At 45.5% G+C, this 14,959-nt stretch overlaps 1 protein-coding gene across 1 annotated transcript in view; it reads right to left on the reverse strand.

The window, feature by feature from the left end:
* Positions 1-7,160: 7,160 nt before the first annotated feature.
* LOC138666666 (uncharacterized) overlaps positions 7,161-14,959 on the reverse strand; it is a 123,362-nt gene continuing 115,563 nt past the window's right edge. Inside the window, 1 exon segment of the mRNA XM_069754855.1 lies at positions 7,161-9,102. Within this exon segment, the coding sequence (XP_069610956.1) occupies positions 8,006-9,102 (1,097 nt within the window). The 3' untranslated portion in view covers positions 7,161-8,005.

Below are 14,959 nucleotides of genomic sequence, written 5' to 3' on the forward strand. Positions count from 1 at the left end.
CCACTCATGCTATCTCCGATTGTCCTAAGCGCACTAAGCGGTTCGCTAGGTCTGCCACCATTGGTACGGTACAGTCGAAATTTCTTTTGTCCGTTACTTTGATCTGCTCTTTGTCATCCTATTCTGTCATGGCATTTGTGGATTCAGGCGCTGCCCTGAATTTCATGGACTTGGAGTATGCTAGGCGCTGTGGGTTTTTCTTGGAGCCCTTGCAGTATCCTATTCCATTGAGAGGAATTGATGCTACGCCTTTGGCCAAGAATAAGCCTCAGTACTGGACCCAGCTGACCATGTGCATGGCTCCTGCGCATCAGGAGGATATTCGCTTTTTGGTGTTGCATAATTTGCATGATGTGGTCGTGTTGGGGTTGCCATGGCTACAAGTCCATAACCCAGTATTGGATTGGAAATCAATATCTGTGTCCAGCTGGGGTTGTCAGGGGGTACATGGTGATGTTCCTTTTCTGTCTATTTCATCATCCACCCCTTCTGAGGTCCCAGAGTTCTTGTCGGATTACCGGGATGTATTTGATGAGCCCAAGTCCAGTGCCCTACCTCCGCATAGGGATTGTGATTGTGCTATCGATTTGATTCCTGGTAGTAAATTTCCTAAAGGTCGACTGTTTAATTTGTCTGTGCCTGAACACGCCGCTATGCGGAGTTACGTAAAGGAATACTTGGAGAAGGGTCATATTCGCCCGTCGTCGTCGCCATTGGGAGCAGGGTTCTTTTTTGTGGCCAAGAAGGATGGTTCGCTGAGACCTTGTATTGATTACCGCCTTCTAAATAAAATCACGGTCAAATTTCAGTACCCCTTGCCACTGCTGTCTGATTTGTTTGCTCGGATTAAGGGGGCTAGTTGGTTCACCAAGATAGATCTTCGTGGTGCGTATAATCTTGTGCGTATTAAACAGGGCGATGAATGGAAAACAGCATTTAATACGCCCGAGGACCATTTTGAGTACCTGGTTATGCCATTCGGGCTTTCTAATGCTCCATCAGTGTTTCAGTCCTTTATGCATGACATCTTCCGAGAGTACCTGGATAAATTCCTGATTGTATACTTGGATGATATTTTGGTCTTCTCGGATGATTGGGAGTCTCACGTGAAGCAGGTCAGAATGGTGTTCCAGGTTCTGCGTGCGAATTCTTTGTTTGTGAAGGGGTCAAAGTGTCTCTTTGGTGTTCAGAAGGTTTCATTTTTTGGGTTCATTTTTTCCCCTTCTACTATCGAGATGGACCCTGTTAAAGTTCAGGCCATTTATGATTGGACTCAGCCGACATCTCTGAAGAGTTTGCAAAAGTTCCTGGGCTTTGCTAATTTTTATTGTCGCTTCATCAATATTTTTTCTAGTATTGCTAAACCGTTGACTGAGTTAACCAAGAAGGGTGCTGATGTGGTCAATTGGTCTTCTGCTGCTGTGGAAGCTTTTCAAGAGTTGAAGCGTCGTTTTTCTTCTGCCCCTGTGTTGTGCCAACCAGATGTTTCGCTCCCGTTCCAGGTCGAGGTTGATGCTTCTGAGATTGGAGCAGGGGCTGTTTTGTCGCAAAGAAGTTCTGATGGCTCGGTGATGAAACCATGCACCTTCTTTTCCAGGAAGTTTTCGCCTGCTGAGCGTAATTATGATGTTGGCAATCGAGAGTTGCTGGCCATGAAGTGGGCATTCGAGGAGTGGCGTCATTGGCTTGAAGGAGCTAAGCATCGCGTGGTGGTCTTGACTGATCACAAGAACTTGACTTATCTCGAGTCTGCCAAACGGTTGAATCCTAGACAGGCTCGTTGGTCGCTGTTTTTCTCCCGTTTTGACTTTGTGGTTTCGTACCTTCCGGGCTCTAAAAATGTGAAGGCAGATGCCCTGTCTAGGAGTTTTGTGCCCGACTCTCCGGGTTTGTCTGAGCCGGCGGGTATTCTCAAAGAGGGGGTAATTTTGTCTGCCATCTCCCCTGATTTGCGGCGGGTGCTGCAAAAATTTCAGGCTAATAGACCTGACCGTTGCCCAGCGGAGAAACTGTTTGTCCCTGATAAGTGGACGAGTAGAGTTATCTCTGAGGTTCATTGTTCGGTGTTGGCTGCTCATCCTGGAATCTTTGGTACCAGAGATTTGGTGGCTAGATCCTTTTGGTGGCCGTCTCTGTCGCGGGATGTGCGTTCGTTAGTGCAGTCCTGTGGGATTTGTGCTCGGGCTAAGCCCTGCTGTTCTCGTGCCAGTGGGTTGCTTTTGCCCTTGCCAGTCCCGAAGAGGCCCTGGACACATATCTCTATGGATTTTATTTCGGATCTCCCCGTCTCTCAAAAAATGTCGGTCATTTGGGTTGTTTGTGATCGCTTCTCGAAGATGGTCCATTTGGTACCCTTGTCTAAATTGCCCTCCTCCTCTGATTTGGTGCCATTGTTCTTCCAGCATGTGGTCCGTTTACATGGCATTCCGGAGAACATCGTTTCTGACAGAGGTTCCCAGTTTGTTTTGAGGTTTTGGCGAGCCTTTTGTGCTAGGATGGGCATTGATTTGTCTTTTTCCTCGGCTTTCCATCCTCTGACAAATGGCCAGACTGAACGAACCAATCAGACCTTGGAAACATATCTGAGATGTTTTGTTTCTGCCGATCATGATGATTGGGTGTCCTTTTTGCGTTTGGCTCAGTTCGCCCTTAATAATCGGGCCAGCTCGGCTACTTTGGTTTCGCCGTTTTTCTGCAATTCTGGTTTCCATCCTCGTTTCTCTTCAGGGCAGGTTGAGTCTTGTGACTGTCCTGGTGTGGATACTGTGGTGGATAGGTTGCAGCAGATTTGGACTCATGTGGTGGACAATTTGACATTGTCTCAGGAGAAGGCTCAACGTTTCGCTAACCGCAGGCGCTGTGTGGGTCCCCGACTTCGTGTTGGGGATTTGGTTTGGTTGTCATCTCGTTATATTCCTATGAAAGTTTCCTCTCCTAAGTTTAAGCCTCGTTTCATCGGTCCGTATAGGATTTCTGAGGTTCTTAATCCTGTGTCTTTTCGTTTGACCCTTCCAGCTTCTTTTTCCATCCATAACGTATTCCATAGGTCATTGTTGCGGAGATACGTGGCACCTGTGGTTCCATCCGTTGATCCTTCTGCCCCGGTTTTGGTTGAGGGGGAGTTGGAGTATATAGTGGAGAAGATTTTGGATTCTCGTATTTCGAGACGGAAACTCCAGTACCTGGTTAAGTGGAAGGGTTATGGTCAGGAAGATAATTCCTGGGTCTTTGCCTCTGATGTTCATGCTGCCGATCTGGTTCGTGCCTTTCATTTGGCTCATCCTGGTCAGCCTGGGGGCTCTGGTGAGGGTTTGGTGACCCCTCCTCAAGGGGGGGGGTACTGTTGTGAATTCTGTGGTCAAGCTCCCTCCTGTGGTCATGAGTGGTACTTCGGCTGGTTCTGTCTATGAGCTTCCTCTGGTGGATGTGAGTGGGGCTGCGGCTTCTGAGTTTCCTTCCTCAGGTGACGAGGTTAAGTCGTTAGGTGCTGCTCTATTTAACTCCACCTAGTTCTTTGTTCCTGGCCTCCAGTCAATGTTCCAGTATTGGTCTTGCTTTCTCCTGGATCGTTCTTGTGGCCTGTCTGCCCTGCATAAGCTAAGTTTTGCTTGTGTTACTTTTGTTTGCTATATTTTCTGTCCAGCTTGCTATATTGGTTTTTCTTGCTTGCTGGAAGCTCTGAGACGCAGAGGGAGCACCTCCGTACCGTTAGTCGGTGCGGAGGGTCTTTTTGCCCCTCTGCGTGGTTGTTTGTAGGTTTTTGTGCTGACTGCAAAGCTATCTTTCCTATCCTCGGTCTATTCAGTAAGTCGGGCCTCACTTTGCTAAAATCTATTTCATCTCTGTGTTTGTATTTTCATCTTAACTCACAGTCATTATATGTGGGGGGCTGCCTTTTCCTTTGGGGAATTTCTCTGAGGCAAGGTAAGCTTATTTTTCTATCTTCAGGGCTAGCTAGTTTCTCAGGCTGTGCCGAGTTGCATAGGGAGCGTTAGGCGCAATCCACGGCTACCTCTAGTGTGGTATGATAGGATTAGGGATTGCGGTCAGCAGAGTTCCCACGTCTCAGAGCTCGTCCTATGTTAGTAACTATCAGGTCACTTTGTCCATTGTGGTTCTGAATCACCTGTTCATAACAGTGCTCACAATCCCAGGCGGGGATATTGCATATGATGTGGCAGTGCCCTAGACTGTCCTCCTTCTGGATAGTTGTTTTAAATCGTATTGAACTGGTGTATGGATGTTCTGTCCCTAGGGTTCCACTGACTTGCATATTGGGATATGTGGAGGAATGTTATGATCTGGTGGTTAGAACAAATAGTGGACCTGGTAGTTAGAGCACCAGAAAAGACCTGATAGCACATTAATACAGGACAAGCTCTGGGAAGTGGAACCTCTGCTGACCGCAATCCCTAATCCTATCACGTACACTAGAAATAGCCGTGGAGCGCTCCTAACATGACCTAGTCGCCTCGTCACAGCCTCAGAACTAGCTAGCCCTAGAGATAGGAAAAATAAGCCTATCTTGCCTCAGGGAAAATTCCCCAAAGGAAAAGGCAGCCCCCCACATATATTGACTGTGAGTAAGATGAAATCACAAACACAGAGATGAAATAGATTTAGCAAAGAGAGGCCCGACTTACTAAACAGACAGAAGATAGGAAAGGTCACTTTGCAGTCAGCACAAAACCCTCAAAAAGCCACACAGAGAGTGCAGGGAAAAATACCTTCCGCACCGACTAACGGAGCGGAGGCGCCCCTCTGCGTCCCAGAGCTTCCAGCAAGCAAGGCAAAATTCACATAAGCATGCTGGACAGAAAAAATAGCAAACAAGAAAAAAGCAAAGCGAAACTTAGCTTCTGCTGGAGAAAACAGGTAACCAGGAAGATCCAGGAGCGAACTAGACCAATGCTACAACATTGACAGCTGGCATCGGACAAGGATCCAAGTGGAGTTAAATAGAGCAGCCCACTAACGAATTAGCCTCGTCACCTGAAGAAGGAAACTCAGAAACACCCACAGGCATCAGAGAAAGTCCATGGACAGAACCAGCCGAAGTACCATTCATGACCACAGGAGGGAACCCGAAAACAGAATTTACAACAGAGGAAATTGTTACGGACAACATGTTTAAAATAGCTATTGCACGATTGTTATTCATTGCTAGGAAATTGATCGCCAAATTTTGGATTAGAGAGGAACCTCCAACAAGAAGAGACTTTCTTAAGCAAGCGGAGCATATACTTACTTTGGAGAAAATTATCTACACCAAAAGGAATAAGCTGGACATCTTCCACAAGCTGTGGCAACCGTGGATGGACTTGAATTAGGATGATAAATGAGAATATAGGGAACCTAGTATTCAATGGAAATATAACGGATGTTTATTCAAATGTTTGTATGATGATGGTTAGTGGGGTGGCTCTGGCTGAGGTCTCTGGGGTTGGGCGGGGTGGGGGGGCTCTGGGTCGGGGGGAAAAAGTTATCTGTAAATGTTTAATGAAACATTGCCATGAGAAATATTCTGATTGTTTATTCTTTGCGGATAATAAAAATCTATCTGATATAAAAAAAAAGAAGTCATGGATAAATGACAGTTTATTGCAGACAGAGCGTGCGTTCCATAGTGCTTCAGGTACGAGGACCGGGGGAGTGGAGGATTGATGAATGGGTATGAGGTTATCATTATTGCGGAGACGTGTAGAGGATCGTGGCAGGGGGTTGGAAATGAGTGTGGGGATGTGTTGAGGAGGGCCAGGATTTGAGGATACGTCAGCAATGAGGAGTAGCAGACAGAGCGTTAGAAGGTGGGAGCAGGATAGGACATGATGTGGCTGTGTGTGTCTGGAGAAAAAGGATTGTATGTGGAGGAACAGTTCTGAGGAGGAGGTGAGGTGGCTGGGGAGGATGGAGGGAGAAATGACTACTTCCTAACTAGGTGGGGGGATTACAGGAGGTAGGAAAAAATAGAGTATTATGGGGTGAAAGTGGTGAGAAAGTGAAACATTATAGTGGTATTCTATTCCTTTACATTACAGTCAATTCCAGTCCAATTCTAGTCTAATTCAAAGTAGTGTAATTAGAAATCTGCAATGAATTATCTGACCCTGAAACTGATATTGTGATGACTCCAATCCTGAGTCACCTGCATCACATTCGCCACCTTGTCGCTAAGTGTGTGAACACAATCCATACTGACAAAAAATTAAAATGTATAGGCCATACGTAATGTGACGCCGAGTCATTTCTCAAGGACAAACTTTGGGTCAGGAAAGTCAAGGAGTCTGAGGTCAAAAGCCAGGAGGGTACGTCATAAACAGAAGAGACAAAGGTTTAGTCCGGTAATGGTCCAAGGGCAAACAGCAGGAAGATAGAGGATCAGAACAAGGGGGTTAAACAGACTGATGGTCAGAACGAGCTGCAAAGTCAAGTAACAATCAAAACACAAGCCACAGAGAGACAAACCACAAAAAAGCTGAATGTATCTCTGGCAGAGATCTGGGACTATCAGCCCAGTTAAGTAGCTGGGAGATAATCTGGGACAATGAACAAATGGAGACATCCAGCTCCCCCCAGTCTCAGATTGGACGGTCAAGCTGTCAATCAAAACACTGACAGCTTTAGCACGCCACTGTAGCAGATGGGATGACTGGTCCATCAATAGCTGCATCCCAGGCATACTAAGGGGTGGAATAGTGACATTGTCATCACTGATGGTACAAGAAATTATACATTTTACAGGAAAATGTCTGGACATCTTTCTTGGAGATGAATCTCAAGTGAACGTGGGTCTTGCAGTAAGACAATAACCCAAGGCACAAAAGTCGTTCTACAAAGAATCTCACATGTAAAGCGCCATGGAATAAATGGTGCTATAATAATAAATTATAATATTGATTAAAGAAGAAAAAAAGTTCAAACGTTTTAAAATGGACAAGACATTGTCCTGACCTTAATTATATTTTTTGTGGAAAGACATAAGGCAAGCAGTTAATTGAAGAAAACTCACCAAGATAACAGAATTGATGCTTTTTTGTATGGATGAATGGTCTAAAAATGTTTCCAGGTAAATGTGCAAGACTAATTAACATTTTTTGGAAATGTTTAGATGCAGTTATTCCTACCCAAGAAGGTGGGGGGGGGGGGGGATCACACTAGAAATTGCTAGCAAAGGTTCACGTACTTTTGCCACTCACCAATATGTGATGAAGGATAATTTTCCTTAATAAAACAAAATGACAAAGTCTAATATTTCTCATTTGTTTGATACGATTTAATTTACTTTTAGGACTTGTGTGAAAATAAAATGCAGTTTTTGGTTAAAATTTCACAGAAATATGGAAAATTCTGAAGGGTCGAAGAACTTTCAAGCACCACTGTATACGATTCATATATCGCTGTATTATTTAGATAGGAGGTGAGTTTGTCCAGCTCCATCCAAATAGGTTAATACTCTTCATCATGAGTAAAAGCGCATATAGTGTTTGAAACGCATTGATGGTCAGTATCCAGTCATCACTCTTCTATAGATTTTAAATGAATGAAATAAAGTGCTAATTTTAACCTACTTGGATGGAACTGGACAAACCCACCTCCTTTTTATAACTGATCAATGCCTTGCAATGGTTTCTGCTCAAGGCTCTTCCAAAATCTAAACTTGGAAACATAGGTGAGCGTGTGATTTCCTTTTTCGCATTTATATTATTTAGATACCAATTGCTTTTTAGTAGCAAATGGCTATTAGTATTTATATAATTTTTTAAATAATCATTTACTGCTCTAAATTGCTTTGTCTTTTTCTTCTAGATGTATGAATTTACTTGACTAAAACTTGTGTTATTTGTTGAACATATTGTCAATGAAATAAAATAAAAAAATACATACTGCTCTGTGTTTCTCTGTAAAACATTTCCCACATTCAGTACATGAAAATGGTTTCTCATAGTGTGCATTTTGCTGGGTAATAAACTTAATTTAATGCTAAACATTTCTCATATGTGACAGATTAAAATGGCTTCTTCCCTTTGTGAATTCTCAGATGTTTTACAAGATTTGATTTATCTGCAAAACATTTTCCACATTCTGAACATGAAAATGGTTTCTCGCCTGTGTGAATTCTCTGATGTGTGACTAGTTTTGATTTCTCTACAAAACATTTCCCACATTCTAAACAAGAAAATGGCTTCTCTCCTGTGTGAATTCTCTTGTGTGTAACAAGATTTGTTTCCCATTTAAAACATTTTCCACATTCTAAACATAAAAATGTTTTCTCCTTAGTGTGAATTCTCTGATGCGTAACAAGATTTGTTTTCCGATTAAAACATTTCCCACATTCTGAACATGAAAATGGCTTCTCTCCTGTGTGAATTCTCTTGTGTGTAACAAGATTTGTTTCCCATGTAAAGCATTTTCCACATTCTAAACATGAAAATGTTTTCTCCTTTGTGTGAATTCTCTGATGTGTAACAAGATTTGTTTTCCAATTAAAACATTTGCCACATTCTGAACATGAAAATGGCTTATCTCCTGTGTGAATTCTCTGATGTGAAATAAGATGTGATCTCACTACAAAACATTTCCCACATTCTGAACATACATATGGCTTCTCACCTGTGTGACTTCTCTGATGCATTATAAGATGTGATCTCACTACAAAACATTTCCCACATTCTGAACATGAATATGGCTTCTCTCCTGTGTGACTTTTCTGATGTGTAACAAGACTTGCTTTCACATTAAAACATTTCCCACATTCTGAACATGAAAAAGGCTTCTCTCCTGTGTGACTTCTCTGATGTGCAACAAGTCTTGATTTAAAACTGTAACTTTTCTCACATTCTGAACAAGAAAACGGTTTCTCCTCTGTGTGAGCTATTTGATATTCAATACCTCTTCTGTGACCTTTGTTTTTTGTATTGGTCTTTGATGAAGTAGAAGACAGGACCTCTTGTAAAAGATTAGAGGATAGATTTTTTCTGTGAAGGGCAGGAGGTACGTCTAGGACAATGGCATGCTCTTCACATTTATCTGGTATGATATCACAATCATATGATACAAAATCTGAAAATATCAGATTTGTCACCGATCTTCTGATACAGTCATCTGCCAAGAAAAAAACAAATTTTATAATTTTTTAATAACACTGCATTTAAATTATATTGATATTCATATTCTTATTTTTTAAGATTGTCAAACAAAACTGAAATGCAATTCATTTATCAACTGACTAGGACAGTACACCGCAAAGCAGGAACTAATGGATTATAATATTACGCCACCAGGTTGTGCTCTATCAATTGTTTATTTCTCTGTTGAAGCAGTCTTCTCCATAGTTTCATGCTTCAAGAGCATCTATAAGTGTGGTTAACCCTCCTAAGCCGTCTATATGGGCATCCAAGTCATGGAAAGTTGAATAAAGTGATACCTTGATATTTGTGATCTGAGGTCTTATTCCACAGAAATCCATGTTTTTCTTACTATGTAAATGAGCTGTCAAGATCTATGGGCCAGACATAAATCTCACTGAAAATCTGAGCCCAGAGTTTACTGTATTTTTCGGACTGTAAGACACACTTTTTTTCCTCCAAAATTTTGGATGAAAGTGGGAGGTGCATCTCATAGTCCAGATGTACCTTATAGTGTGGCTTTGGATTGGGAGGAGGGTTGCAGCGGTGTCGGAGAATTCTGGGATGGGGTGAATCTTGTGGGGGTAGGTGTCACCGAGAGTGCGTTCAGGTTGCTACTACAGAGGTACCCGCAGATCTATCCTCTCTCCCCAAGCAATATTGGTCTTATGCAGACGTGTTCTCCAAAAAGGCGGCGGAGACCCTTCCGCCCCATCGCCCCTATGACTGTCCTATTGATCTCTTGCCTGGTGCTGAGCCTCCCCGAGGTCGAGTCTATCCATTATCTCTCCCGGAGACGGAGGCAATGTCTCAGTACATTCAAGAGAATCTGGCAAGAGGGTTCATCAGGAAGTCGGTGTCACCTGCTGGGGCAGGGTTCTTTTTCGTGCAGAAGAAGAATGGGGAACTACGTCCATGCATAGACTACAGGGATCTTAATGCTATCACCGTTAAGAACAAGTATCCTTTGCCCTTGATATCTGAGCTTTTCGATAGGCTTCGGGGAGCAAGGGTCTTTACTAAACTAGATCTGCGGGGTGCTTACAACCTGATTCGCATCCGTGAGGGGGACGAATGGAAAACGGCGTTTAACACCAGAGATGGGCACTATGAGTATCTGGTAATGCCCTTCGGGCTCTGTAATGCCCCAGCCGTTTTCCAAGACTTTGTCAACGACATCTTCCGGGATATGATTTCCACCTCAGTTGTAGTCTATCTGGATGATATTCTCATATTTTCTCCAGATATTGACTCCCACCGAAGAGATGTTGGCAGAGTCTTCGACCTCCTACGGGCAAACTCTCTTTATGCAAAGTTGGAGAACTGTATGTTTGTATGTATGTTTGTATGTATGTATGTATGTTTGTATGTATGTATGTTTGAGCAGGAGTCTTTACCTTTCCTGGGCTATATCATCTCCGCCCAGGGATTGGCTATGGATCCTGCCAAACTACAGGCTGTGATGGACTGGCAAGAGCCCCATTCTCTTAAAGCGGTGCAGCGCTTTATGGGGTTCATAAACTATTACCGCCAGTTCATTCCCCACTTCTCAACTCTGGTAGCTCCCTTGGTAGCCCTCACCAAGAAGGGAGCGAATCCCAAATTGCTAGCGCTCCCATCTTGCATCGTCCCCATGTGGATAAGCCATTCCTAATGGAGGTGGATGCCTCGTCCGTTGGTGCTGGAGCAGTCCTCTATCAAAATGATGCTCAAGGTCGGAAGCATCCATGCTTCTTCTTCTCTAAGACCTTCACGCCAGCGGAGAAACTACTCCATCGGGGACAGGGAGTTGCTAGCAATGAAGTTGGCCTTTTCGGAGTAGAAACACCTTCTGGAAGGTGCGCGGTTTCCCTTCCAAGTTTACACGGACCACAAAAATTTGGTCTATTTGCAGACAGCCCAGCGGCTAAATTCTCGCCAGGCCAGATGGTCCCTGTTCTTCTCCCGGTTCCACTTTTCCCTTCATTATCTCGCCGGGGAGAAGAATATCCGTGCTGACGCTCTCTCTCGCTCCCTTATGTCAACTGAGGAGGAGGAAGAGGAGCCTCGGCTTATTGTCCCTTCCGAGAGCCTGAGAACCGTAGCGCCAGTTTCGCTAGAGTCTGTGCCTCCGGGCAAGACTTTTGTGCCCATTAATTTGCAACCGGAGGTTCTCTCTTGGGCTCATTCGTCCAGGGTGGGTGGACACTTTGGGACAAAAAGGACATCTGAGCTACTGGCGAGGACGTACTGGTGGCCGCATATGGTCCGAGATGTCAGAGATTACGTTCTGGCGTGTGTTTCATGCGCCAAAAATAAGTCTCCTCGACAACGGCTATCTGGGTTACTCTATCCCTTGCCGGTGGCAGACAGGCCCTGGGAGATGGTCGGGATGGACTTTGTAGTGGGTTTGCCCAAGTCTCGCGGCTGTACCGTCATTTGGGTTATTACCGATCATTTCTCGAAAATGGTGCATTTGGTGCCGCTCCCACGGTTACCTTCTGCACGGGCCTTGGCAGCGTTGTTCATAAGACACATCTTCCGCCTACACGGCATGCCAGACAAAATTGTCAGTGACCGGGGTCCCCAGTTTGCGTCTCGGTTCTGGAGAGAGCTTTGTCGTCTTCTCAGCACTGAGTTAAATCTCTCTTCCGCATATCATCCCGAGACGAATGGGTTGGTAGAGAGGGCCAACCAGACCTTGGTCACATACCTGCGACATTTTGTTTCAGCCAGGCAGGATGACTGGGCATCCTTGCTATCATGGGCAGAGTTTGCACTGAAAAACGCCGTAGCCGACTCCACTGGACAAACCCCATTCCTCCTCAACTATGGTCAGCATCCACGGATACCTGTGACTATGCCCGTGTCTTCCGCCGACTCCAGGGTGGCAGACTGGGCTGTGGAGGCACGGGATATTTGGGACCGCACTCAGGATGCCATTCGGGCCTCTAAGGAGAGAATGAGGTCCTCCGCCGATGCTCATCGGCGCCCTGCTCCGACCTTTGCTCCTGGCGACTTGGTGTGGCTCTCCGCCCGTAACATCAGGCTGCGAGTTGAGTCCACTAAATTTGCTCCTCGCTACTTGGCCCATTCAAGGTCCTCGAGCAGGTTAATCCTGTGGTCTATCGTTTGGCCCTTCCGCCACGCCTGGGTATCACCGACACCTTCCATGTGTCCCTCTTGAAACCCGTGTATATGTCCGAGTCATCTGCTTGGACATCGGGTTCGTCTACGGACGATTATGAGGTGAACGCTATTTTGGGGTGCAAGGTGGTACGTGGGAAAAAATTTTATTTGGTAGACTGGAAGGGTTATGGCCCCGAGGACAGGTCCTGGGAGCCTGTTGAGCACATTCGGGCCCCGCAGCTCATTGCTGCCTTCGAACGTAGCGAGGCCCAGGGAGGGGGGGGCCCTAGGAGGGGGGGGTAATGTTAGGAGTCGAGTTTCCTCTGCTGCACAGGGGGAATCTCGATCCGTCTCCGCTGCAGTCTCCCATTCTTCTCCAGCCGCAGTGGAGTCTGCTCAGCAGGGACGTCGATCCCAGCGTCTCGCTCAGTCTGACTCTGTGCGAAGAGTTACTGCTGCTTTTCCTGCTTCTGCCATTGAAGCCAGTGCTGGGCAGTGGCGAGTGGACGTTTCTGGATCTAAGTCCTTATTTGCACACACTGAGCATGCCCAGGGCAAGATCTCCTATTGGAGATCGAGGGTCACATGCTCAGGTACTGCAGCTCATCCCATTGGTCCTTTTGGCAGGTCCTGAAAGGGCAAAACTTCTGTAGCTGTTTCCTGTGCTGCAGCTATATAAACTGCGCATGACCGCATGGCCATGCGCTAGTATTGTCTTGTAAATATGTGTGTGTGTTGTGAGTGAAAGTCGCTCTTTAAATAACCCTCCCTATTGAATGTCTGTTCGCGGAAGGTGTATGTTTGCTATCTAGCGCCCGACTTATCCAACAGCACGTAACATACATTACAGCTACCAGTTGCTGTGTCTGCCTGTACGGCGCCGTGCGCTTGCTCTGCGCTTTCCTGACCCAAGCCTGGGTGGTTAGTGGCGACCGTCTGTGCGGCACCGCACGCACTCTTGTGCCTTTATATTCTTATTTTGTTTACTTACACACCCAGTTGCGGTGTTGTGCCAGCAAGTGTCTAATCGGACTTCAATCCTAGTTGGGGTTGAGTTCGCTGACTACTTGCTCGCGCTCTATGTGCGGTACCGCGGTCCTGTGACGCAACAGGATCTCTTCCTTCACGCAGGGTGTAGTTAACCCGTGCGTGTATACTTGTAGTACCGCCATATAGTCCGTCTTACTAGCAGCAGGGTTTTTACCTGCACGGTGGACCTCGGACTGCGAACGCACCTAGTTCCATTTCATCTTGTACTTGGTGCGTTCCGCCAGTCCTAACAATATGCTGGTAGAATTGTTGTTCTAGGTCAACGTTGGCGAAATGAGAGACACATCTTATCCAATCAATGGCATATCTAAAATTAGCTGCCAGATTATATCTACCCAGGTCAGGAAAGTTGATTCCACCCTCTGCCCTTGTCGCCTGCAATTTAACAAGACCTATACGCGTTCTGCCTCCAACCCCCCAAATAAATTTACGAAAATTTGAGTTTAGTATACCAAGATCTGCCCTAGACAGGAGGAGGGGCAACGTCTGAAAGGCATATAACAATTTAGGGAACACTATCATTTTAATTAGATGGCATCTACCTGAGAATGATAAAGTGAAATGTTTCCACGAATGGAGGAGACTAATTATGGAGGAGATTAGAGGTTTATAATTTACTCTATATAAAATGGAAGGATCCGCAGGCAACTGTATCCCCAAGTATTTAATAGATTCCTGGCTCCAGTAAAATGGAAACAAGGGATCACTCAACCTCCCAGACCTGAAAACCACCAGAGACTCAGATTTACCATAATTGACCCTAAAACCAGAGAATTTACTAAATTTCTCCAAGATATTCATGATAGCCGGGATTGCTTGAGTTGGGTTGGCAATAAATAAAAGAATGTCATCAGCGAAGGCCGAGATCTTTATAGATGCAGCTCCTACTCTCACCCCTTCAAATGTCGCCTCGTTCTGGAACATCCCCAAGAATGGATCTAGTGCCAAATTAAACAAGAGGGGAGACAAAGGGCAACCCTGGCGCGTCCCTCGTTGGACTTCAAAGAGCTTAGATAAGGTGTTATTTACCGACATCCTTAGAAGTTTTTTTTTATTTGTGCACCATGATGGGGGCCATGTATACCAGGATGACAATGAGGGGTCCATGTATACCAAGATGGGGATGGGGGATCATGTATACTAGGATAGGGATTTAGGGACCATGTATACCAGGATAGGGACAGGGAGCCATGTATACCAGAATAGGTATGGGGAGGGGGCATGTATACCAGGATGGGGGGACCATGTACACCAGGATGGGGATGAGAGGACCATGCACACCAGGATGGGGATGAGAGGAACATGTATACCAGGATGCGGATGAGGGGACCATGTATACAAGGATGGGGATGCTGGCCATGTATATCAGGATGGGGAGAAGGGGACCATGTATACCAGGATGGAGATGGCGGGCCATGTATACTAGGATAGGAATGAGAATGGTGACCATGTATACCAGGATGAGGATGTGGGCCATGTATAACTGAATTGGGGGCCATAAATGTTAGGGTTGGCGGAACGCACCGAATATATTTATTAAGTAAGATTGGTGCGTTCGCCACCCGGGATCCACCGTGCAGGAAAGAATCTGCTGCTAAGTGAATGGCGGCACTATATGGCGGTACAATGTGATTACACACACGGGTAACTTCACCCTGTGTGAAGAAAGTGATCCC

Source organism: Ranitomeya imitator, chromosome 2 (assembly GCF_032444005.1).
Source record: "Ranitomeya imitator isolate aRanImi1 chromosome 2, aRanImi1.pri, whole genome shotgun sequence".
NCBI lineage: Eukaryota > Metazoa > Chordata > Amphibia > Anura > Dendrobatidae > Ranitomeya > Ranitomeya imitator.